The sequence below is a fragment of the Perognathus longimembris genome, chromosome 8 (assembly GCF_023159225.1).
Source record: "Perognathus longimembris pacificus isolate PPM17 chromosome 8, ASM2315922v1, whole genome shotgun sequence".
NCBI classification, from domain to species: domain Eukaryota; kingdom Metazoa; phylum Chordata; class Mammalia; order Rodentia; family Heteromyidae; genus Perognathus; species Perognathus longimembris.
Window position 1 is genome coordinate 72,543,140 of NC_063168.1, and position 22,812 is coordinate 72,565,951.

Consider the following 22,812-nt stretch of genomic DNA (forward strand, 5'->3'; position numbering starts at 1 on the left):
CTCCCCCCCAAATGTTCTCCCGCAGAACAATGGAGCATGATGTAGTCAGGAATTCGGGCACTGCTACACTATGAATTAACCTTGAGCACACGTATACCAATATACAGACTTTATTGTGGGTAGCAAATATGCTAGACCTGAAAAAGGACAAGAACCGTATGACCCTGCTCTTGTGAAATCCACAGCTTAAACCATAGAGACAGCACACAGTGTTGTGAGCACGTAGATGAACTCGAGTCAGAGAGAGACAGCATATGGCGATGAGGAGGTGGAGGAAGGCAGACGGGTGGAGTAAATATGGAGTTCCTGTGAGACACAGGAAAATGAAGGGATGGTGGTAACAGCCGTACCCACTGGGACTTACCGCCACTGAACTGTGCATTCAAAATTAAAACAAGCCTAGCTAGGCGGGAGGCTGACAGCTGAGGATTGCCGTTGGAAGCCAGCCCGGGGAAGAAAAGTCCATGAGACTCTTACTCCAGTTACCCAGCAAAAGAGGGCCAGTCTGGAGGGGAAAAGCTAAGGGGCAGCACCCAGCCAGACCCTGAGTTTAAGCCCCAGAACCAGCACCTGTGCAGAGAGAGAGAGACAGAGAGAGATAACGAGTTGGTCGTAGCTCAGTGATAAGAGCAGGTGCCGGGCTCTCTCTCTGGTCTCACTCCCAAGAAGACAAAAAATAGAAGGAACAGTGTTCCAGCCAAAAAGGGCCTCAGCCGCGTGCAGTGGGTTCACTGTACAAGCCGGGCAAGGCCGGTAAGAAGCTGGTCCTTTGGAACACAGCAGAGGCTCGGCTGCCAGGGACGCCAGCACTTCTGTGTTTCCCCAGCTCTAAGCAAAGCCGGTGACCGCGTGCATGGTGCCATTCCCAGCAAGGTGGTCAGGAATCGATCTCGTGACGTCCAGGAAGACCCAGCACCCCACCCTGATTTATCCTGTTGGTGCTACCCCACGACCTCACCAAACCCCATGGGAGGAGCTGGACCCTGAAGGACTGGAGAAAAACGGTCTTCTGGGGGAAAAGAAATAAAATCGAAATTGTGCTTTCAAAAGAAACAGAGCATTTGCCTGGCAAGTGCGAGGCCCTGGGTTTAATCCCCAGCAGTGGGGTGGGGGGGAGGGGAGGGAGGAAGAGGGCAGTCAAAGGACATTTTATTAAGTAGGAACAAGAAATGACCCCTCTGAGTTCCGTGGTACCAGTGGCTTCCCAAGGTCAGACTCGGGGGACAGGGCAGTACAATGTGTCTTTGTCCCTGTGTGTGAGCCCTGGGCCGGGGCTGTGCCCGGAGCAGCACGGGGCAGACACGGGCTGCTGATATGCACTTTGTAATAATGCAAATAAAACAAAACAAAACCATGCTGCCCTTTTGGAAGGCTGCATATCTACAGAACGCTTTGTGGAGGTGCGCGCCCCACAACCCAGAACAGCCTGTGCCAAGGAACGTTTTGCAGGAGTTCGATCCTGCCCCTGCTTCTCTGTGATGCCCAGCTCTGAGGCGGATTGGGACAGAGGCCCCCCCCCACCCCCCCATCACACTGCCGCACCGTCAGAATGCACCGTGCTGACTAGGACCGGGGCCTTTGCACAGGAGAAACGTGGGCTCAGCTCCCAACCTTGGCCTGCAGACCCCATCATCAGAGCCTTGAGGAGGCTGTGATGGGGGGGGACCCAGGGGATCCACCAGGGGCGCCGCCCTGACTCCGGAGGGAAGGAAATGAAAGACACTCCACGAGCCATCAAATCCCTGCATTCGGGAATGACTTTGTAGGCTGTGAGAAAAAAGGACTCCACTGTAACTGAGTCCCCCGGAGAGGTGTATCTCAGTATTCCGATAAAGCGCCATTTCATCCTCAGCCCCTTCCCGCAGGAGATCAGGCAGACCTGGTGTGTGTCCGGGGCCCACGGCCAGGCCTGGGATCACTGGCTGGACTTCCCAGATGCCTTGGCGGCAATGGCAGAGTCCACTGGGAACCAGAGCAGAGGTTTCCTGCTCCCTCAGTAAGTGGGACAGCTGGCAGGTGGCTTACAGGATTAGACTCCTGAGTGACGGGGGGGGGGGGGGGGGGGAAGGGGTGAGTACTTCTGAGCCTGGTTTGACTGGTGAACCTTCCAAAGCTCTAGGGCCATTTCCTCCAGGAAGCCCCCCCAAACACCGGCCACATTCCTAGATGCCTGTGCCTGTGAAAGCTTTGGCCAGGTAGAGCTGTCCGTATACACTGGATCCTACATAGAAGCTAGAAATACAAAAACCATGGCCCCTAAGATCAGAGGGGGTCAGAGTGCAAGACTCGGTGGTCCAACTTGTGCTTGAATACTTGTGCAAGCTGGGCCTTGGTGGCTCCCGCCTGTAGTCCTAGCTGAGATCTGAGGGTAGGTGTGGGCAGCAGCCTGGTAGGTCACACACACACACACACACACACACACACACACACACACACACAGAGCAAGTGGAAGATACCTTTGCAAAGTTTGCAAAATAGCTGTCCACCGTGCACCCACTGCGAGGAGCCCAGGACAGAGGCGGACATCCAGAGAACCAAAAACGTGCAGTTTTAAGCTCGACGGGGTCCCAGAGACCCAGGCCGTGTGTGTGTGTGTGTGTGTGTGTGTGTGTGTGTGAGTGACAGAGAGAGAGAAACATGCTTGCCATCTCACATGCAAATAGTAACTTAGCAAGTATTTTGTGTTTGGCTGTGTTTTCTTTTTTAACTGAATACGTCGGAGAACAAGAAGCCTTAATAGGCTGTGAGCTGAGAAGGAAGAGGGTCCCCCCAGAGTCAAGGGTGGGAAAGAGGAGGAGCCCAAGAGAAGAGAATCCCAGCGCTGGATTCCCGGGAACAGCAAGGCGAGACCCGAGGGACCAAGACAAGGCGCCCTCAGGCCCCGCCCCGAGCCCGCCCCGGCCCCGCCCCGAGCCCGCCCCGGCCCCGCCCCCAAACCGCGCCTTCCGGTTTCGCCCCAGACCACGCCCCCTCCGGTTTGTCTCCGCCCCCGTGGAAAAAAAAAACACAAAACCAAACCGGTAACCTCTACCCGGCCGCCGTCTATTGGCCAGGTTTGTGAGCGAAGTTCCTGGCAGCCAATGAGCTGTGGCCACGGCACGGCGAGCCCTTCCGGCCCCTCCCCGCGCGCCGCCGCACTGCCTGTCGGAGGCCGAGGGCGGGACGTGGGCGCGGCGCGGCGCGGCGGAGCGGAGTCGGCGGCGGCGGCGGCGCGGACCGAGTGGCGTGCGCTCGGCATGGCTGGCCTGGGGCTCGGTAGGCGGGGGGCCGGCGAGCCGAGGGGGCGCCGCGGAGGGTCCCGAAGCCCTGTGGGGGGGGGAGCGGGGCCCCGGCCGTGGGGCGCCCGGGGAGGCTGCCTGTGGGGGAGCGGGCGGAAGCGAGGGCGCCGCGGAGCGCGGGGCCGGATCGGAGGCCGGGGGACCCCGGCGTCTGGTGGGGGGTCCCGGGGGGGTCGAGCCGGGGTGGGGCGCGGGGAGATGGGGCGTCGATGCCGGCCCCTTCTCCAGCCCGGTGCGTCCGGGCCGCGCCGCGCACGCGCTGCCTCCGCTTGGCGCCCCCGGTCCTGAAGTCCCGGAGTCGGGTGGGCCCGGAGCCCCGGGGGGTGCGGCCGGCCGTTTCCCCGACCCCCGAGGGTCGCCTCCTCCCGGGCTGGCGGGACTCGAGCCCCCCACCCCGCCCGAGCCAGTTCCGGAGCCCTGGGTGCGGACGCTCTCACCACGCTCGTCTTGTCGGGGTCGATAGTGGTGGCACTTTGTAGGGTGGTCCAGACGATCGGTGAGTGAGTCCGCGTCCAGAGAGAGCAAGCAAGGTAGAAATGTGTGCTGTGTTACTCGTGTGTGTGTGTGTGTGTGTGTGCGCGCGTGCACTGCATGGAGCTTGAACTCAGGACCTAGGCGATGCCCCTGACTTAGCCTTTTCACTCAAAACTGGCTTGGAACTGAGGTCCTCAGATCTCAGCCTCCTATGGAGCTAGGATTACAGGCGTGAACCGGGTGAATACATGGGAGTCGGTCTTTTGGGGGAGCTCTCGGTTTCTGGATGGCTGCTCTGGGCCGGGGCAGTTGCTACCAGGGTGGGGGCAGAGATGTTACTGATGTGAATTGGTGACACTCTTAATTGCCCTGGCGGACAAGGAAGACACAGATGGCAAAACCACCATCTGCTCACTGGACGCTGGGACCTTCCAGTTTGCAAGCAAGGGCCTCTTGTCACTGAGTCGAATGGCAGCGTGAATTGTAGAAGGAGAACATTCACTGGTTAGCATTAATCTACTTTGTCATCTTAATTGATCCTGGGTTTAACTGCTTGGGTTTCAGGTTGGTGGGAGATGGTTGCGGGCTACTTTATGCTTTTAGATCTTACCCTACAAATACCATCTTTCCCTTTAAGAACTTCGGTGTCAAACCTTTGATCGGGACATTTCATTGGTTCATCACTTCTAAGGAGGGGAAATTTGGAAGAACTCTGAAATTTAAGCAAGCATGAGTCCCTAGCCATCACCAGAAGCACACACCTAAGTCCACGTTAGACTGTCAATAATCCTGACCACCTTCATATGGCGAAGAAGCACATTCCTGGGGTGGTTGAGGGTCGTGGCCAGGCCCTGGGGTGGGAAGGGGAGAGTGGGTGTTCACTGCTGCCCCTGATTGCCAAGGGTAGTGGAAGCATCTCCTTCCCCTGTGAATGGAACAGTGCTCCTAGTCCCTCCTAGTCCCACCTCTGTGTCCTCCCATCCCTTGGTTGTAGCCAGATTTCCACCTCCTGGTTATGTCTCCTACATTCCCTGCGTGTTTCCTAGTGTATAAAATGGGCAGACTGCTGCACATTCTGTAGAATTCTTTAGTGACTTTAGTGTGTAAGAAGCTTAAAACAATGCCAGTATACAGTCATGTAAGTTTTCTTTCATTCGTTTATTGATTGGTGTTTTATTTTTTTATGCCTGGTACTGGGGCTTGAACTCAGGGCCTCCAGCTCTGCTCTCCCGTGGCTTTTTCTCCGAAGGCTAGCACTCTATCATCTGAGCCACACCTCCACTTCCAGCGTTTTGCTGGTTATTTGGAGGTAAGAAGTCTAATGTTAGGTTTGGTCTGCCCAGACTGACTTTGAAGTGAGGCCTTCAGCTCTCAGCCTCTTCGTAGATGAGATTACAAACATGAGCCTGCTTGTTGTATAGCCTCCTGCCAAAAACAAATTTTAAAAGGGAAAGTTTCTGGAAGGTAGGTGGGCAAAATGGCAGGCCGTATTTCCTGAGACGTTGTTTAAAAATTTCTCTTTAACGAAGTAGTCATTTGGAGATGTAGAAGAATTTTCAGCATTGAACTGTTACTAATAAATTTAAAAGTCAGTAGTAAATTTGGAAGATGGTTCCTCCGTTGTATTTGAGATAATAAATAATCTTAGTTACTTAAGTGCAAAATGTCTGTAACATTCTCTTTTGCTTTTTTCCAGCTTAGAAAATTTCACAGTAGGGGCTGGGAATGTGGTTTAGCGGTAGAGTGCTTGCCTAGCATGCATGAAGCCCTGGGTTTGATCCCTCAGCACCACATAAACAATAAAAGAAAGAAAATTAAAAGAGAAAAAATTATCGAAACAAAGAAAATTTCACAGTAGATTCGATGTATGGAATACATATCAGTTCAGAACAGTTTTATAAAAAAAACATACTTCTTTTACAGTAGTAGAACTCTGTATGTTACTCCTGCCTGTAATCCCAGCATTCAGACATATCAAGAATTCTAGGCCATGGGGCTGGGGATATGGCCTAGTGGCAAGAGTGCTTGCCTCGTATACATGAGGCCCTGGGTTCAATTCCCCAGCAACACATACATAGAAAACGGCCAGAAGTGGCGCTGTGGCTCAAGTGGCAGAGTGCTAGCCTTCAGCAAAAAGAAGCCAGGGACAGTGCTCAGGCCCTGAGTCCAAGCCCCAGGACTGGCAAAAAACAAACAAACAACAACAACAAAAACCTTTGTTTAAAAAAAAAAAAAAGAATTCTAGGCCAGGGCTGGGAATGTGGCTTAGCAGTAGAGCACTTGCCTAACACACATGAAGCCCTGGGTTCAATTCCTCAGTACCACATACACAGAAAAAGCCAGAAGTGGCACTGTGGCTCAGGTGGTAGAGTGCTAGGCTAGAGCAAACAGAAGCTCAGGGACAGTGCCCAGGCCCTGAGTTCAAGCCCCAGGACTGGCAAAGAGAGAGAGAGAGAGAGAGAGAGAGAGAGAGAGAGAGAGAGTGTGTGTGTGTGTGTGTGTGTGTGTGTGTGTGTGTGTGTGTGTGTGTTCTAGGCCAGTCTGAGCTATATAGTAAAGTAGTGGTGAGACCCTGTCTCATGAAACAAAAAACCAAAGTAGAATTCCACAGATAGCTATCTAGGGCCAATCTTTTCGTTTACTTTTTTTTCCTCCCCCAGATACTGAGGATTAAACTGCTTTACAAGCTAGGCTGCTTTACTGGTCTAATGGGGTGCTTTGTAAGCATGTATAGAAATGTCTGGGTGAAATCCCCTGTGTACCACTAACGGGTACTAGTAAGTCTTTAAAAAAAAAAAAAGAAAAAAAAGGTACTTTCCTCTACCATATAGTTACTTGTTCTTTTCTGCCTTTTAAGAGTTTCATACTCCTCCCACTGAGCTAGCTGGGATTTCTTACTCTTTGTAACAAAACTTGATTGAAGAGTTACATATTCTCTCAACCCTTGGGAGGTTTTCACTATGCTGCCTCAACTGGCAGGAGGCCAGTCTTGGCTGTCAGTAAATCTTAACAGCAGTCCTCGGTCTTCCCTGCATACCTCTCGCTGTGACCACCCCATCTTTCCAAGTTCTTAAGCTGTGAGCTTTATTTACGACTCCATTGCAAAGCACAGTGCTTACACCTTAAGCCTTCTCGGGTGCTGCTCCTGCTCGCCAGCACTGCGCCCTGGGAGGGAAGTTCATGGGCTCCAGCTGCAGCAGGGAAGGGCAGGGGCCCCGGCTGGCCCGCAGGCTGGCCATCCTCCTTGGGGACTTGCTGCCAACAGTGCCATCACTGGGTGCTTTTGTGTCGTTGCAGGTCTGGTGAGCTGCACCTTGATTCTGGCGGTCAGTGGCCTCTACTCCTCTAGTGACGATGTCATCGAGTTAACTCCGTCAAATTTCAACAGGGAAGTTATTCAGAGTAACGGTTTGTGGCTTGTAGAATTCTATGCTCCATGGTAAGTACTGCAGAATGCTTAGAGATGACTTTTGGTCCTTCATGAAATTGAGGGGATCCATATGAAAAGCTGTTTCTGTTCAGTGTCTGATCTATGTTAGTCCATTGCTTGCTGAAAAGAAGTAGCGAGGAGGGGAATGGCACATGAACAAAGAATCCTAAGCAAAGGAAAGAGAAGAACCAGCAAGCAGCTCAAGTTCAGAGACAGCCTAAAGTTACGTAGTGAGACCCTGTCTCAAAGAAAAAAGGCTAGATTCCTGGTAGTTCTTGCCTTGAATGCTAGATACCCAGGAGGTGTAGGTTGGGAAGATCCAAGTTCGAAGTCAGCCCAGGTTTGTTTCCCCCCCCTCCAGACCCAAAAGAGGACTCTTTAAAATAACCAGAGCTAAAAGGGCTGGAAATGGCTCAAGTGGTAGTACACCTGCCACACAAGCAGGAAGCCCTGAGTTTTAACCTCAGTACAGCCAAAATGCCATGTAACTATCCTTAAACTCGTGGTACATAATCGCATATAGTCATCACAGTACAGGGCTGTGTGTAGTTAAGCATTCAATGCAAAAAAGAAAACACAAATATAGAAACAAATGAGTGGAAAATATGCAAAATGCATGAGGGTACAGCAGGGTCAGTACAGAGCCCCTAGAGCGGAGCAGGGCTTGCCCCAAGCCACGCATTTGTAGGTGCACGGCGTGGTGAGCTGGCACCCGCAAGCTCCACCCCTCGTGACTTAGTGTGAGCCGTGCCGGGTCCCCACTGTGGGAGCCTGCATTTTAACAGAGCATGGTACTGAGAATGAAGAACGGGTTTGGTGGAGGGTGTAGCACGATGGTAGAGTTCAAGTTTGGCTTGCATGAGGCCCTAGTTTGATCCCCGGCACCACAGAAACAAAAACGAAACCTGTCAGACAACCGCCACCCACAGTTGTGTGGTGGTGAGCGGATTTCTCCTCAGCCTCCATGGGATCCTTTGTAAAATGAAAATAGTGACCGACTTGCCTGGGCTTTACAGGGATTTGATGAAATCCTTTATGATGCTGCACATGGCATTTGCTTATCAGTCTTTAGAGAAGAGGACTTTTTAAACTTGGGGAAAATATACCAGATCTGTATGAATAAACTATGGTGTCTGCATAAAACATGGAGCAGTGAGGATATACAGCATAGCTACCTACAACATGAGTTTCTATGTGCACAATTTTTCAGAAGTACTTCTGTGTTCCACAACTTTTTCACAGTGCTGGAACCTGCAAGATTAAGGGTTTTTCCCCTTGTCTCTGCCCTCCCTTGTCCTTCCCCACCCCCCATCTTGTGGTATCACATGCTTTTCAGCCTGTTAGGTTTACTTAGTTGAGTTTAAATGTGCACTTTTCACTCTCAGAATGGCACGTATGGCATGTGAGTAGCAGAGTGTTGAGATAACAGAAGCACAGGAGATTCAAGACAGATGCCTTGTCTAAAGTTGAGCTGGGTATGCTGGTACATGCCTGTAATCCCAGCACAGAAGAGACTGCGGGAGGAGGGTCTCAAGTTCAAGGCCAGCCTGGACTACAGAAAAAACAAAAAACTCTACTTGAAAATAAACTATGTAGCTTGTGGATGGGAACAGGAGGGAAAAACTGGGAGAGAATGAGGGAAGGATTGACATTGCCCAGAAAGAAAGGGACTCATTACCTGATCTATGTAACCATTGCCCCCCTGTTCATCACCTTTATGATAACAATAAAAAGTTTAAAAATGAAAAGGTCCAGTAAAGAATGCCAGCCCTTAATAGATTTAAGATCAGAGTAAACTTCCTAAAACGCAGATTCCTTTACTAGAGACTTCATTTTGCCTCGCCTCACAGGTTCACTGGTAGGTTCTTTCAGGCCTATTCCAGGATAGAGTGAACCAGCAGTAGGGTTTATTAAACCATTGGGCTGGTATACAAAATGCTTGTCGTAAGTCATGGCTGTCCTCGGTGGCCAGGTGCCGGTGGCGCACACCTGTCATCCTAGCTCCACAGGAGGCTGAGATCTGAGGATCATGGTTTGAGGTCAGCCTGGGCAGCAAAGTCCATGAGACTCTTTTCTCCGATTGATCACAGAAAGAGCTGGAAGTGGAGCTGTGTCTCAGTGGTACAGGGTAGCCTTGAGCAAAAGGAGCTCAGGAGCAGCGCCCAGGCCCAGGGAAAATGATAACCATCATAATGTCCTCAGGTCCCTGATCCTGCTTCATCGGTGCTCATCCCCCTGCAAGTCCCGCCCTCACTGCCTCTCCCCCCGGGACCTCCGGTGGATGTTTTATGAATTGAGGGTTTCTAACTGTCACCTGTTTGTCTTTTCTTCCCCCTACAAGGTGTGGTCATTGCCAAAGATTAACTCCAGAATGGAAGAAAGCAGCAACTGCATTAAAAGTAAGTTCTGAGATGGTCACCATTACCTGTGTGTGTGTTTAAGTGTGCAGATGGGTGAGTGCACACTGAGCAGCGAATTTGCATATCAAAGTTCAAAAGGCTGCTGGTGATGCAAAATCGTGTAGGGAAGATAGATGTTTTGTTTTTCGCACTGTGTGTTTTTGGTTCGCTGTGTTTCCCAGAAGAAAGGTCTGTCTCCTGTCCTGTCGTGCGAGCCCCCAGGGTCTGCCGGCGTTCAGGGCGGAGCCTCTTCCTCGCCTCACCTCACCTGTGATTTCACTTGCATCAGATGATGCTCTCAGTTGAAGGGAAAACAGCAAACTCTTCTGTTTCCACAGGATGTTGTGAAAGTGGGTGCAGTTGATGCCGATAAACACCAGTCCCTGGGTGGTCAGTATGGTGTTCAGGGATTTCCTACCATCAAGATTTTTGGAGCTAACAAAAACAAACCTGAAGATTATCAGGGTAAGGACTTTCCCTAAACACTCCAGTGGCTTGTAGGAGAGCCTAGGGTGATTGTATAACTTAGCTCGGCTCCGGCAAACTTCTCAACCTCATTTATGCTGAAGCGCCCTGTCAAGAGATGGCATAGAGGGGCTTTTCCTACTCCGCGTAGTTCTGTACATCAGAGCCGCCTGCGGCCAAGATGAGGGTCAGGATGATTAGCACCGGTTATTGTTTATGCTAGGTTACACCCACACCACCTTACCAGTGGTAGAGCAGTGGTGTTCTCTGTTACCTTCATGGCTTTGTCATCATCACGATTACTTAACACTTGATAAGGGTCTGTGGAGGTTTCTTCCTTTTGCTTTGGGAGTAGGACCTAGCAAATCAATGAAAAGACGAGCCTGTGCTTTGCAGGTCGGTATAAACTTTCAGCAGTACTACCCGGTATTTTGTTCATGGATCTTTATGACTTATAACATTTGAATATGAAAGCTGTTGTTTTTTTTCTCTTAAACTACTAGAAATAGACACTTTCAGTTCTCGTCTTGCAGATAAGTAAATTGTGAGTGTTAGCTATGAGTCGCTGCATCACCCAGAGAGTTCTGGTTCCAGACTCTCATGTTATTCTGGTCACGCTATTTAAGACATCCCAAACAGGCTCGCGGTATAGCTCAGTGTGGATAATACCTTCAGCATAGACAGGGTTCTGGGTAAGATCCTAGCACCACATACCAACCCCAAAAAGATACTATAAATAGATTTTTTATTAAGATAGTAAGAATTGGGGCTGGGGATATGGCCTAGTGGCAAGAGTGCCTGCCTCATATACATGAGGCCCTGGGTTCGATTCCCCAGCACCACATATACAGAAAATGGCCAGAAGTGGCGCTGTGGCTCAAGTGGCAGAGTGCTAGCCTTGAGCAAAAAGAAGCCAGGGACAGTGCTCAGGCCCTGAGTCCAAGCCCCAGGACTGGCCAAAAAAAAAAAAAAAAAAAAAAAGATAGTAAGAATTGCCAGATCAGTGGTCCTAATGAAAGCATCCAGCTTACCAGATTTAAGGCTTCCATTGTGGTTAGGTTGGTTACATTCTAAGATTTTATTTTATTTTATTTGTTTTTGTTTTTTTGCCAGTCCTGGGCCTTGGACTCAGGGCCTGAGCACTGTCCCTGGCTTCTTTTTTGCTCAAGGCCAGCACTCTGCCACTTGAGCCACAGCGCCACTTCTGGCCGTTTTCTGTATACTGTATATGTGGTGCTGGGGAATCGAACCCAGGGCCTTATGTGTATGAGGCAAGCACTCTTGCCACCAGGCCATATTCCCAGCCCCCATTCTAAGATTTTATCACATAAAGTGTATCTATTATTTTTGGTGGTGTGATCAGCACCACAGTGAACACAGTGTTGTCATGGTGCCCGCACTTGATGCTTCCTGTGGGGTATTGCTGATACAAGAGGAGGCCAGTGGGTGTGGGATCTGTAGACCTTGAACTTGGGAGGCTAAGGCAGTCCGGCCTGGTCTGACTGCTTGCTGGCCTTACTATAGGGCTCTCCAAACTAAGTAGGACTTCATTGCTCCGCGCTTGGGAAGTAGGGATGTGAAAGCCCTCCTGTAATCTGTAAGGCACAGGAGACCGATGCATGTTACGTGTCAGTATAGTTGATAGATCCCCCAAGTTATGGGCCAAAAATTCTTGGAAATAAGACCTTAAATACATCATTCCTTTTTTTAAAGTTTTATTCTTTGTTTAATTTACTTTTTTTTTTTTTTTTTGGGCCAGTCCTGGGCCTTGGACTCAGGGCCTGAGCACTGTCCCTGGCTTCTTCCCGCTCAAGGCTAGCACTCTGCCACGTGAGCCACAGCGCCGCTTCTGGCCGTTTTTTCTGTATATGTGGTGCTGGGGAATCGAACCTAGGGCCTCGTGTATCCGAGGCAGGCACTCTTGCCACTAGGCTATATCCCCAGCCCCTTAATTTACTTTTGGTGCCAGTATATAGTGGTTTGAGCCCAGCACCTCTCGGTCTTGCTCACTTGCTTGCTTTAGTCTGGCATTTTGCTGGTTGCTTGGAGATGAGGGTCCCAAGCAATTTTCTGCCTAAGCAGGCTTCATAACTATGATCCTCAGATCTCAGCTGCCTGAGTAGCTAGGATTACAGACATGAGCCATCAGTGCCCAGCCTGGCACTGTTTTTGTAAATAAGGATTTGGGGAACACAGCTATACCTATTGTCAGAGCTGCTTAGAAGAGCAGGTCTAGGGGCTGGGGATATAGCCTAGTGGCAAGAGTGCCTGCCTCGGATACACGAGGCCCTAGGTTCGATTCCCCAGCACCACATATACAGAAAACGGCCAGAAGCGGCGCTGTGGCTCAAGTGGCAGAGTGCTAGCCTTGAGCGGGAAGAAGCCAGGGACAGTGCTCAGGCCCTGAGTCCAAGGCCCAGGACTGGCCAAAAAAAAAAAAAAAAAAAAGAAGAGCAGGTCTAATCTGCGCAGTGCCTGTGCGCATCAGGAAAGCCTTCCTTCCCCACTTGGAGCCTGAATTCAAATTCAGTGTGATCCTTGTGAGGGGAGGGGGGGAGGCACTGGCTCAATGAGACTCCCCTGAGAGTGCAAGGCTGTCTCTGTTGATCTTGCCTCTTGTGCTCTGAGGGGGGGGGTGCACCCTCTTTCACTTGGGGTGTAGTGCATTCCAAGACCCTAGTGAACCCAGAACCTTGAATTGCACCAAACCCTGAACACACTCTGTATAACTTGTTTCTGTATGCAGATGTGCCCTCATTTATGAATTAAGTCTAGTAGGAAAGTGAAGATAAGCAATTAACAATAGAACAATGGCAATATACAGTAGTTACAGTTAGTATACTCTCACTTGAGTCAAGATCATGGCTAACTGAGATCATTAAAAGGGGCGTGGGCGCTACACTATTTTTATTCTGAGGGGAAGTTTTTATCTTTGGACCATTTGATTGGCTAGGAGAAGAAAAACTGGAACTTGAGAAGCTCAGGGACAGTGCCCAGGCACTGAGATCAAGCTCCAGGACCAGCAAAAACCCAAACAAAAAGGCTTTGATTGCATTCTGGTTACTTGGCTTCAGGGGTATTTCATATGCTAATTTCTCCCTGCACAGTTTGCTGTGTGTCACAGTATTGGAGTCGCTTTTTCTATATGTCTATATTTGGAAACTTGCCTGCTTTGCTAAGTGGGTAATGAGCTGCTCATCCGTCTGCACGCGTTGTCTGTGCGGTGAACATTTGCCGAGTGTTCTCTCGAGTAGATGGGATGCACAGGCCATGAGCAGGGGCTCTTATCACACTAATTACCTCAAACCAAAGAAGACAATTGGCTGTCTGGGTGCCAGCTGTGCGGGCCGCATTGTAGGGAGAGAGTGCTCTCGTCAGCACAGGCGTCGCTGGATCTGTCTGCCATCTGGGGAAGCTGAGGTGCAGGGATGCCCGTCCTCCATCCTCAGCTGGTGTCGGGAGCCACACTGAGGACCTGCGCCCTTCCTGTCCTGCAGGTGGCAGAACTGGGGAGGCCATTGTGGATGCTGCCCTGGGCGCCCTGCGCCAGCTGGTGAAGGACCGCCTTGCGGGCCGAAGCGGCGGGTACACTTCCGGAAAGCAAGTAAGGCTGTGTCCACTCCACCTTGAGATCGTCTCGTGGTGTGTAGCCTTTACTACGTGGACTTCTGTAGAAGACGGCGGGGGGGGGGGGGTGGTGGTGAACATTTAGTTGTGTGTCAACTGATCACAGGTGGAGTCCGCTGCCTGCCTGCCTGCCTGTCACTCAGCGTGTGCATGCCACCAAGTTGTAGGCAAGCCACAGGAGGTGCCCCGGGGCGCTCCCGGGAAGCTGGGGCTCTGGAACCTCCCCATGACCTCAGGCGGCAGCAGTGGAGTTCATGTAGCCATCAGCCAGAAATCCATGGGAACTTTTACCCAAGTGACTAGGGCACGCGGAGGGAGACATGGAAGCTAGTAGTCCAGGAATCGGTATCTCACAGGCCTTTGTATAAAATATGAAGCTCGGCCATGATATACCCACATTCTTGTGGAAAGGTAGGAGTCATTTTTCTAATTTTTGGTGGTACTGGCGTTTTAACTTGGGGACCCACAGTTGCTACGCAAGTACTGTGTTATGTAAGCTGTGCCCCAGCCATTGTTGATTGAGGTGTTTTTCCAAGGGTCTCGCTTTTTGCCCAGCCCGGCCCTGGGCCACAGTGCTTCGTCCTGTACACACAAGTACAGAGCGCGCCACTGCTCCTGGCTCGCTCATTGTTTTTTGCTTGGGCTGACCTCAAGCCCCACTCCTGATGTCTGCCTCCCAGGGAGGCATTGAGGAGGTTTAGAGAATGGCTCTCCAGTCTTCTAGGAGACCAAGGAACTCTGAGCTACGCAGAGACTTCCCGTTCTTCCCTTTCATTTCAGACCTGGGCACTGGGTGAGCGGGCTGCCGCGTCTCTCTCGTGCTCTGGCAACAGAAAGCAGTAGAGCTGTGCTGGTTGCTTCTGAGCTTTAGTACTGAAGAAAATGTTTGAAAAAGGAAAAGAGGTTCTGGGGTGTCGCTGAGGGGTACAGCACTGCGTGCCTTCTGCACATGGCGGCTGTATCCCTTGTACCCCAAGAAAGAAAGGAAGGGAAGGAAGGCATTAAGTAAGTGCTACTGGCATGGCTGAGCTCTGAGCGGCGGGGGACGGGTGCGAATGTCCCTGAGTGCGAGCTGCCGCTGTGTTGGGATGTGGCTCTGAGCAGTCCTGAGCTTTCCCCTCACCAGCACAGCAGGCGAAGGAGCTGCCGAGCAGGCCGCGTGCGTCACGGGCCGCGTGCGTCACGGGCCGCGTGCGTCACGGGCCGCGTGCGTCACAGGCCGTGTGCGTCACAGGCCGCGTGCGGCGCTGTGCGTGGCGCTGTGCGCGGAGGGAAGGCTCCTGAGCGAAGGATGCCATTTACGAAGCGGCATTCACCGCGCCTCGCGCTTCACTGACGACTTCACTAAAGGACTCAAAACCCGCACTGCGGTGGGAAATGATTGTGTGTGCGCGTGTGTGAACATGTATGTACGCACACACATTTTGGTCAGGTTGTAATTGGCTGTCCTGTGTGACAGGGTAGAAGCGATGGTTCTGGGAAGAAGGATGTGGTGGAGCTCACGGACGACAGCTTTGATAAGAACGTTCTGGACAGTGAAGATGTGTGGATGGTGGAGTTTTATGCTCCGTGGTGTGGACACTGCAAAAAGTAAGTGCTTTCTGCCACACGCTTTGCGTTTGCCTGGGTCGCTTGGTCGGTGCCTGGGGTCGGTCCTCGGCCCACGGGAGCCCTGACCCTGCACGCATCGCCGGGGGCTCTGCCGCGCCCAGCCCTCGCGCGGGGCGAGGATGCGAGGGCTAGATCGGCCGTTTGTGAAGCTGCGCGAGGGACTTCGGGTTAGGCAGAAAGGCCCAGATGGGGCTGAGCACTACACTGGGACCCACAAAGACTTGTCGGCCGTGCATCTCCGCAGCCTGGAGCCGGAGTGGGCCGCTGCTGCCACCGAGGTCAAGGAGCAGACGAAGGGGAAAGTGAAGCTGGCGGCCGTGGACGCCACCGTCAACCAGGTCCTCGCCAGCCGATACGGGGTGAGTGCCCGGCCAGGCCCGTATCCCTGGCAGTACACAGCCGTCACGTGATGCAGAGTGCCAGGGAGGGGGAGGCGCCTGGCCGCCGTGGCCATCACGGTTGCATCGGGACTGAGGACGGCTGGGTTTTTCGCACTGTTGCACTGCTTGTGCTGTTTGATGGACAGGGCACTCACATGGCCTTTGAAGGCTGACCTGTGTGTGCTGGTGTTTGTTTGGGAGCACGTAGGTCACATGAATACTCAGGGCTAGAATAACATTGGAACTTCGCAGGATCTGCATGGACTGTTAAAACGAATAGATCGTCGAGAATTATCTGACACTACTCAGGTTGAGGAATTCCAATTTTTTGGTGGGGAGGGGGTAGTAATGAGAATTTAATCCTAACCTCAGTTTTTGATGTGGTGCTGAGAATTGAACCCAGAGCCTTGTGTATGCAAGTAAAATCCTACAGCTCAGAGGTAACTCCAGCCATATGTATGTGTGTGTACACTAATGAGGGAGGGTCTCAGTTGCTCAGGGTCTCCAACTTGCAGGCCTCCCGTTCCAGCCTCCCATGTAACTGAGATTACAGGTGTTCACTGTGCCAAGCTGAGGAGAGATATTTGAAGCTGGTTTTGGAAACTAAAGGTTGTGGGGTTTTCCCCCCAATAGATTAGAGGATTTCCCACAATCAAGATATTCCAGAAAGGCGAGTCCCCTGTGGATTATGACGGTGGGCGGACAAGATCGGACATAGTGTCCCGGGCCCTGGATCTGTTCTCCGATAACGCACCCCCTCCTGAGCTGCTGGAGGTGAGCCTGCAGCCCTTGGTGCTGGGAATGGCGCCTCCTGGCTGGAAGGGAGGAGGGTGAGGTGGGAGACTCGAATTTTCACCTTTCATCCTCAGCTCTCTGCTTCCCTTTCCAATGCTCCAAAGTGGGAGTAGTTCAAAACGGTGGAAAATCTCACAGATGGCTTCTGATAGCTTGCTTGTCTTTATAGCTTTTAGTATTAAAGTAATTGCCCTGCAGTCAGGGCGCCCCGGGAAGCCCCTCTGGGGAGGGGAGGGCATCGTGTGTGAGCACCGGCCATGGGGTCCATTTCCCTGGCGTTCCCAGGCACGCTGAGCGGCAGACGGGGAAGCTGAGGCCCCGTGTGCCTGGGGCTCCGGGTCCGTCCGGTGGCTTGCGGAGGGTGGCGGGGTCGGGGAGGAATGCCAGGGAGGTGGTGGGCTGCCCTCCACCTGCGCCTTGCCCTGTGGCCCGCAGATAATCAACGAGGACGTGGCCAAGAAGACGTGCGAGGAGCACCAGCTGTGCGTGGTGGCCGTGCTGCCGCACATCCTCGACACCGGTGAGCGTGCGCCCTGCGCCGTGGTCCCCAGGGCGCGTCCACGTCACCTCCGCGCGCTGACCTGAATGCTTTCCTTGTGTCTGTCTGTTTAAATCAGGAGCTTCGGGCAGAAACTCTTACCTGGACGTGCTTCTGAAATTGGCAGACAAATATAAGAAGAAGATGTGGGGGTGAGTTACCAGCTCCGTGATGTGCTCCGGGGCTCCCCCTGCCGCATGGCTTCATGGAAGATAGGAAGCCAGCCACAGGACTCGGGAGGCTGAGGCAGGAAGAGCTCTAGCCTGAGGCCCGTCTCTTGTCCTAGAGGATTACTAGAGGAATCCTAGAGGATTACTTCTTAACCCTTCTCATCATCTCTTAAAAAAGTGGTTGAAGGGCTGGGAATGTGGCTTGGTGGTAGAATGCTTGCCTAGCATGAATGAAGCCCTGGATTTGGTTCCTCAGTACCACATAACAAAAATAAGCCGGAAGTGGTGCTGTGGCTCAAGTGGTAGAGTGCTAGCCTTGAGCCAAAACAAGCTCAGGGACAGTACCCAATCCCTGGGTTTAAGCCCCAGAACTGGCTAAAACAAAACAAACAACCAAAAAATGGTTGCAGTCTGGTGCTGGTGTAATCCTAGCTACTCAGGAGGCTGAGATCCAGAGGACATAGTTCAAAGGCAGCCTGAGCAGGGAGGTTCACTAGACTATCTCTAGGTATCCAGCCAAAAGCCAGGCTAGAGGCATGGATCAAGTGAGGAAGAAAGATGAACAAGTACAAGGACCTGCGTCCAAACCCCCCAGTGTCTGCAAAAGAAAAAAAAGAAAGAAAAAGGCGGGGGTCATGAGGGTTTTAGGCTGGTGAACAAAAAGTTAGTACACAGTTTAGCTAAAGAGAAAATGAATGTGTATTTCCTACTCACTTCTGAGTGGAGGCTGGGTTCTAAGCAGAAACAACATCATCAACAAAATTGGTTCCCCTTTTTTTGCCAGTCCTGGGGTTAGAACTCAGGGCCTGGACACTGTCCCTGAGCTTCTTTTTGTTCAAAGCTAGCACTCTACCACTTAAGCCACAGTGCCACTTCCGGCTTTTTCTGTTTGTGTGGTGCTAAGGAATCGAACCGAGGGCTTCATGCATGCTAGGCGAGCACTCTACCACTAAGCCACATTCCCAGCCCCCCCACTTTTTTTTTAAACTGGGTCTTACTATGAGCCCAGGCTAACTTTAAACAGAATCTTCCTGCATCTGCTTCTAAGTTCTGCAATTACAGGTGTGCACCACCCTGCCCAGCTAGGATACAGCAGATTTTGAAAATAGCTTCTCACTGGTGGTTCACACCCATAATCTTAACTATTTCAGGAAGCTGATCTGAAGATCATGATTCAAAGCCAGCCCGGGCAGGAAAGCCCATGGAACTCTTATCTCCAATTAACTACCAAAAAAGCCACAAATGGCTCAAGTAGTAGAATGTTAGTGAGCTAAAAAGCCTAGGGACAGCACAAAAAAAGGAAACAGTTTCTCTTATTTCTGTTCACTTCCCATTTGTCTTCTCGCTCCCAGTCTTCAGTATCCATTGCTTCCTCTGGGTACGTAGCGCCCCCTGCTGCCCCCCACAGGGACTTCACTCCTTTGACACTGGTTCGGCAAATATGTTCTATACCTATGAAGGTAAATAATATTGGTTGAATTTAAGGGACAAACATAGGAAAGCTTCATATAAGTTTAGTGACAGTATTTTGGAGCCCAGAGAAAAAGCTTTTAGAGATACAGCAACCCTTCCTGGGGACTTTATAAGATCTACTAGCTAGAGTCTAACTAATTTAAAGATGCCTTTGCCCTAAAAATTGGTCTGCTTTTGCAGATGGCTGTGGACAGAAGCTGGAGCCCAGTATGAGCTTGAGAATGCACTGGGGATCGGGGGGTTCGGATACCCCGCCATGGCAGCCATAAATGCCCGCAAGATGAAATTTGCCCTTCTCAAAGGCTCTTTCAGTGAGCAAGGCATTAACGAATTTCTCAGGTAATTTCTTTTTTTTTTTTCAAACCAAGGTTTGTTTATTGAGCAAAATGACCAGCCGGGGCTAACTCAGGAGTGAGTAGCCCCAAACCTCAGTAGCAGGGGGTTTATAAAGGCAAGCAAAGCCGATTCACAGGAGCAGAATTTAGCAGTTAATGCTTAAAGCCAGTAAGCAAGCAGGCGCGTTTACAGAAGCCAAAAGGTCGCAACTAGCTCTGTCTTAACAATGGACAGGTATGGTCATCTCTGCTCTTTTGTTCTGCAGCTGCAGTCCATCAGTCTTTGGGGGAGGCAGATTCCCAGAAGGCAACCTGGTGATAAGGCCATTCTGGCCTGTCCGGTGTTTGCAGGAGTTATAATTACAAAATTCCCCCCAAACAAGGTGTCAACACGATAGGTGAAATTGGTGTGCCAGTTTAGGAACTACTATAGACACTAAAACTCTAGGCAACCCAGTCCTAGGGCAACTTAGGAGTCCATGCTCGTGCTTCATTTCAGTTTTAAGTATAGGTAGGAGATGTGGCTTTAGGTGTGAAGCCATGAGCAGGAGTTCGTTGTGCAAAGGTCAGATTCAGGACCCAGGTGTTCCACTGGGAAGGTACCTGTTAGTTGAAACTGCCCTGCCCAGGAGTTCTTTTACCCCTGGGGCAGAAGACTTGGCCACAGATTGACCACTAATCACTACCACATCGGATTGGCCATGCAGTTACCCCAGGGGGTGGGACTCCTGGGTGTCTCCCGGGGCATGACTGGATGAGGGTTTTGTTTTCAGTGTCTCTCTGTAGCTAACGCCTCACTAGTGTGTGCACACACTACATGCTAGCCTATGGTAATAGGCTTAGCAGCCTTCCTGTTGAAATGGGTCTCAGAAGGTGTGTCATGTAACTGGAAATCCTAAGTGGCGTAGGCACAGCTATGTGCAGGGCCTGAAGTAAGCAGATGCAGAGTCATGGGATTCTGTTTCTACCTCCATGGGATTTTTGAGATTCCCATCCCTGGTCAAAATGATGGCCCGGGTAAAGACGGCTGTTCTCAGGTAATTTCTTGTATTCTATCTGTTGCATTTTGCTGTGCCTTTTGGCTTAAAATAGGTATTTATATAAATTTTAACAAATGGAGTTTTGCATTTGAAATGGAAGAGGATTGGATATTCGTAAGGCAGAGCTTTTAAGTCATTGTGTACGTCATTCTCTTTTCCATGTCGGGCCACCTGCTGGCCTGCCTCCCCTTGCCACCCCAGGCAGCTTTGTGTTCCCACCTCAGGAAAGGTGGGGCCCGTCCTTATTTGCAAATGGAAGTCCCTACGTCATTCTGTCCCGTGGTGTGCACATGTGACAGGTTTTCACACTTACAAGCCAGTTCGTAGAGCTGTCCATCTGCTCCGCCCTCCATCTCAGCCTGAGCCTGAGCCTGAGCCTGACTTCACGCTAAACATTTCAACAGGGCCTAAAGGATTTCCCTTCCAGCTTTGGCTTTCACGTTCCTCCTCAGCCGGGTGGAAGCTAGTTCAGAGCACCAGAAGTAGCCCAGCGGGTTCTGACTGGGGACGGACAGATGTGTGCAAGAGTCTGCTCACATGCACAAGCTTGTGCTGGAGCCGTGTGGAGACTGGGCGCTCCCAAGGCCACCCTTCAGCAGTGCCTCCCCCGGGGCCTGGGATGGTGACGAGGTGGGAGTTGGGGGGCAGCTTGAGCCTCCCCCCGCCTCCCTCCCTCCTGGGCAGTGACCTCCTGTGTCTTGATGGATGGAACGACACAGGGTAGATACGTGATCTAAAAATCAGTCAAGCAAGAAGCCAAAAGCCCTAAGCAGCAATAAACACAACCTATGAGGATTTACGCAGTGTTGTCTCCCCAATTATGGAAATTTTTAAATTTGTACAAAGGTAGAGAAACTTGGCTAAAGGACATTTACACAGATTTTCAACTCGAGCAGCCAGCAGGTCCCACAATGTCACCCCGTGTCCAGTGTGGTGGTACACGTCTATAATCCCACCCCTCAGGAGGCCAGCCGGGGCTGGCTGTCTCAGAAAGCGTCTAGAAACACAGTGCCATTATTGTATCTAAAGAAATTATAGCAGTTCAGATTGCCTTAGTCACCTCGGCTTTGTGGCTGATAGAGCTAACGAGGTGTCGCAAAGGTGTGGGGTACGTTTGTGATTGTCACGGAATTCTGTTTATTTGATTATGGTGTCGGGACTTGAACACAGGTGAACGTTCTGTGGTTTTTCTTAGGCAGCCCGTGGCATGTTTCGGGAATGAGTGTGTAGGGTGAGTTGGTTGATGTGCTGTGCGCAGGTTCACAGCCCTAGAGAACCTAACACCCCCCTGCCTTGTCCTTTGCCCTCAGGGAGCTGTCCTTTGGGCGCGGCTCCACGGCGCCTGTGGGAGGCGGGGCCTTTCCTGCCATTGCTGTCAGAGAGCCCTGGGACGGCCGCGACGGCGAGGTGAGTGTCCTCAGAGCAGAGGCCGCACTCCCTGGCCTGGCACCTTCCACAAGGTTCTTCCTGTCACGTCCCTTGCCTTCCGAACAGTATGGCGAGGGTCGGTTGCATAGTGAGGTGCTTTCCTCAAGCTTGCCCAAAGGCAGACACGTGGCCTGGCGCCCGCTGGCCGAGTCTCAGATGGAAAACTGTAGTTTGGACATTAGCAGTTCTATACAGTTCTGTCCCAGCAGCCTCCAAAGGACAAATGAACTGACGTTTAGCTGCCCTTTTGAGACAGTCTTAAAAGGAGATTCTTATCGCCAGGTAACCACCAAAAAACCAGCAGTAGAGCTGTGGCTCAAGTGGTAGAGCACTGGCGCTGAGCAGCTCAGGGGAAGCTCACAGGCCCTGAGTTCAAGCCTCAGGACTAAGAGGGAAAAAAATACCTGTCTCAAAAAGAAAAAGGAAGGGGGCTGGGAATATGGCCTAGTTTTAAAGTGCTCGCCTCTTACACATGAAGCCCTGGGTTCGATTCCCCAGAAGTGGCGCTGTGGTTCAAGTGGCAGAGTGCTAGCCTTAAGCAAAAAGAAGCCAGGGACAGTGCTCAGGCCCTGAGTCCAAGGCCCAGGACCGGCAAAAACAAAACAGCAACAAGCTTCATGCTAGTTCTCGGCTTTTCCAGTTGTATGATTACCACATACTAGGTAAAGGAGCAAGTTGAGGAGACCCTGGATCGGGATCTAGAGTCCTGGGAGCTAGGTGGCGCCTGCACAGGAGCCTGACGGTTGATTGCTCAGGGCTCTTCCTGACGGTGGCTCTAACCCTGCCCTTGTGCCCGCAGCTTCCTGTGGAGGATGACATTGACCTCAGCGACGTGGAGCTTGATGACTTAGAGAAAGACGAGTTGTGAGCCCCGGCCCAGGCTTCAAGCTTCTTTTCTTGGGAGCGAGCAGATTTTTCCAGCAGTGAAGAGCATTCTTTACAGAGCTGAATCTACCAGTGGCCTTTCTACCAAGAAGTAGCCCTCGACCGGTCGTTTTGAAAACACTGCAACAGTCAGCTTTTGCATCTCAAGAAAACACTGAAAAATTCTATGAATTGCTCCAACCAGGGACTGGATTGTGTTCTATCGCATACTGTTTGAAGAGACCTGGGCGGGGAAACTTGCCCTCTGACTGCTGCTTGAATGTTCTTGGAGGCTGTTTCTTATGTATAGGTTTTTTAAAATGTGATTCTTTCATTTGAATATTAATGGCTTTTTCCATTAAAGAATAAAATGTTATTTTGGACAATGCCGATAAATGTATGAAATTAGTGTCCCTATCATAAATTTCATAGTCTGTGTAGCCCCAAAATTACTCTGGCCTGACAGCCCCGTTGCCGCCCCCTGCAGGCGTGGCACGTTTTAGGA

The 22,812-nt window shown here is 51.3% G+C and overlaps 1 protein-coding gene across 1 annotated transcript; it reads left to right on the top strand.

Annotated features, from left to right (window-relative positions):
- Window positions 1-3,151: 3,151 nt before the first annotated feature.
- On the top strand, window positions 3,152-22,697 carry Pdia6 (protein disulfide isomerase family A member 6). The gene is made up of 13 exons (XM_048353411.1): window positions 3,152-3,255; window positions 7,050-7,191; window positions 9,524-9,581; window positions 9,920-10,046; window positions 13,544-13,650; window positions 15,133-15,263; window positions 15,529-15,643; window positions 16,298-16,438; window positions 16,895-16,979; window positions 17,077-17,149; window positions 18,821-18,979; window positions 21,326-21,422; window positions 22,243-22,697. The coding sequence occupies exons 1-13, from the start codon at window positions 3,237-3,239 to the stop codon at window positions 22,309-22,311; spliced, it is 1,323 nt and encodes a 440-aa protein (XP_048209368.1). The 5' UTR covers window positions 3,152-3,236; the 3' UTR covers window positions 22,312-22,697.
- The last annotated feature ends 115 nt before the right edge of the window (window positions 22,698-22,812 follow it).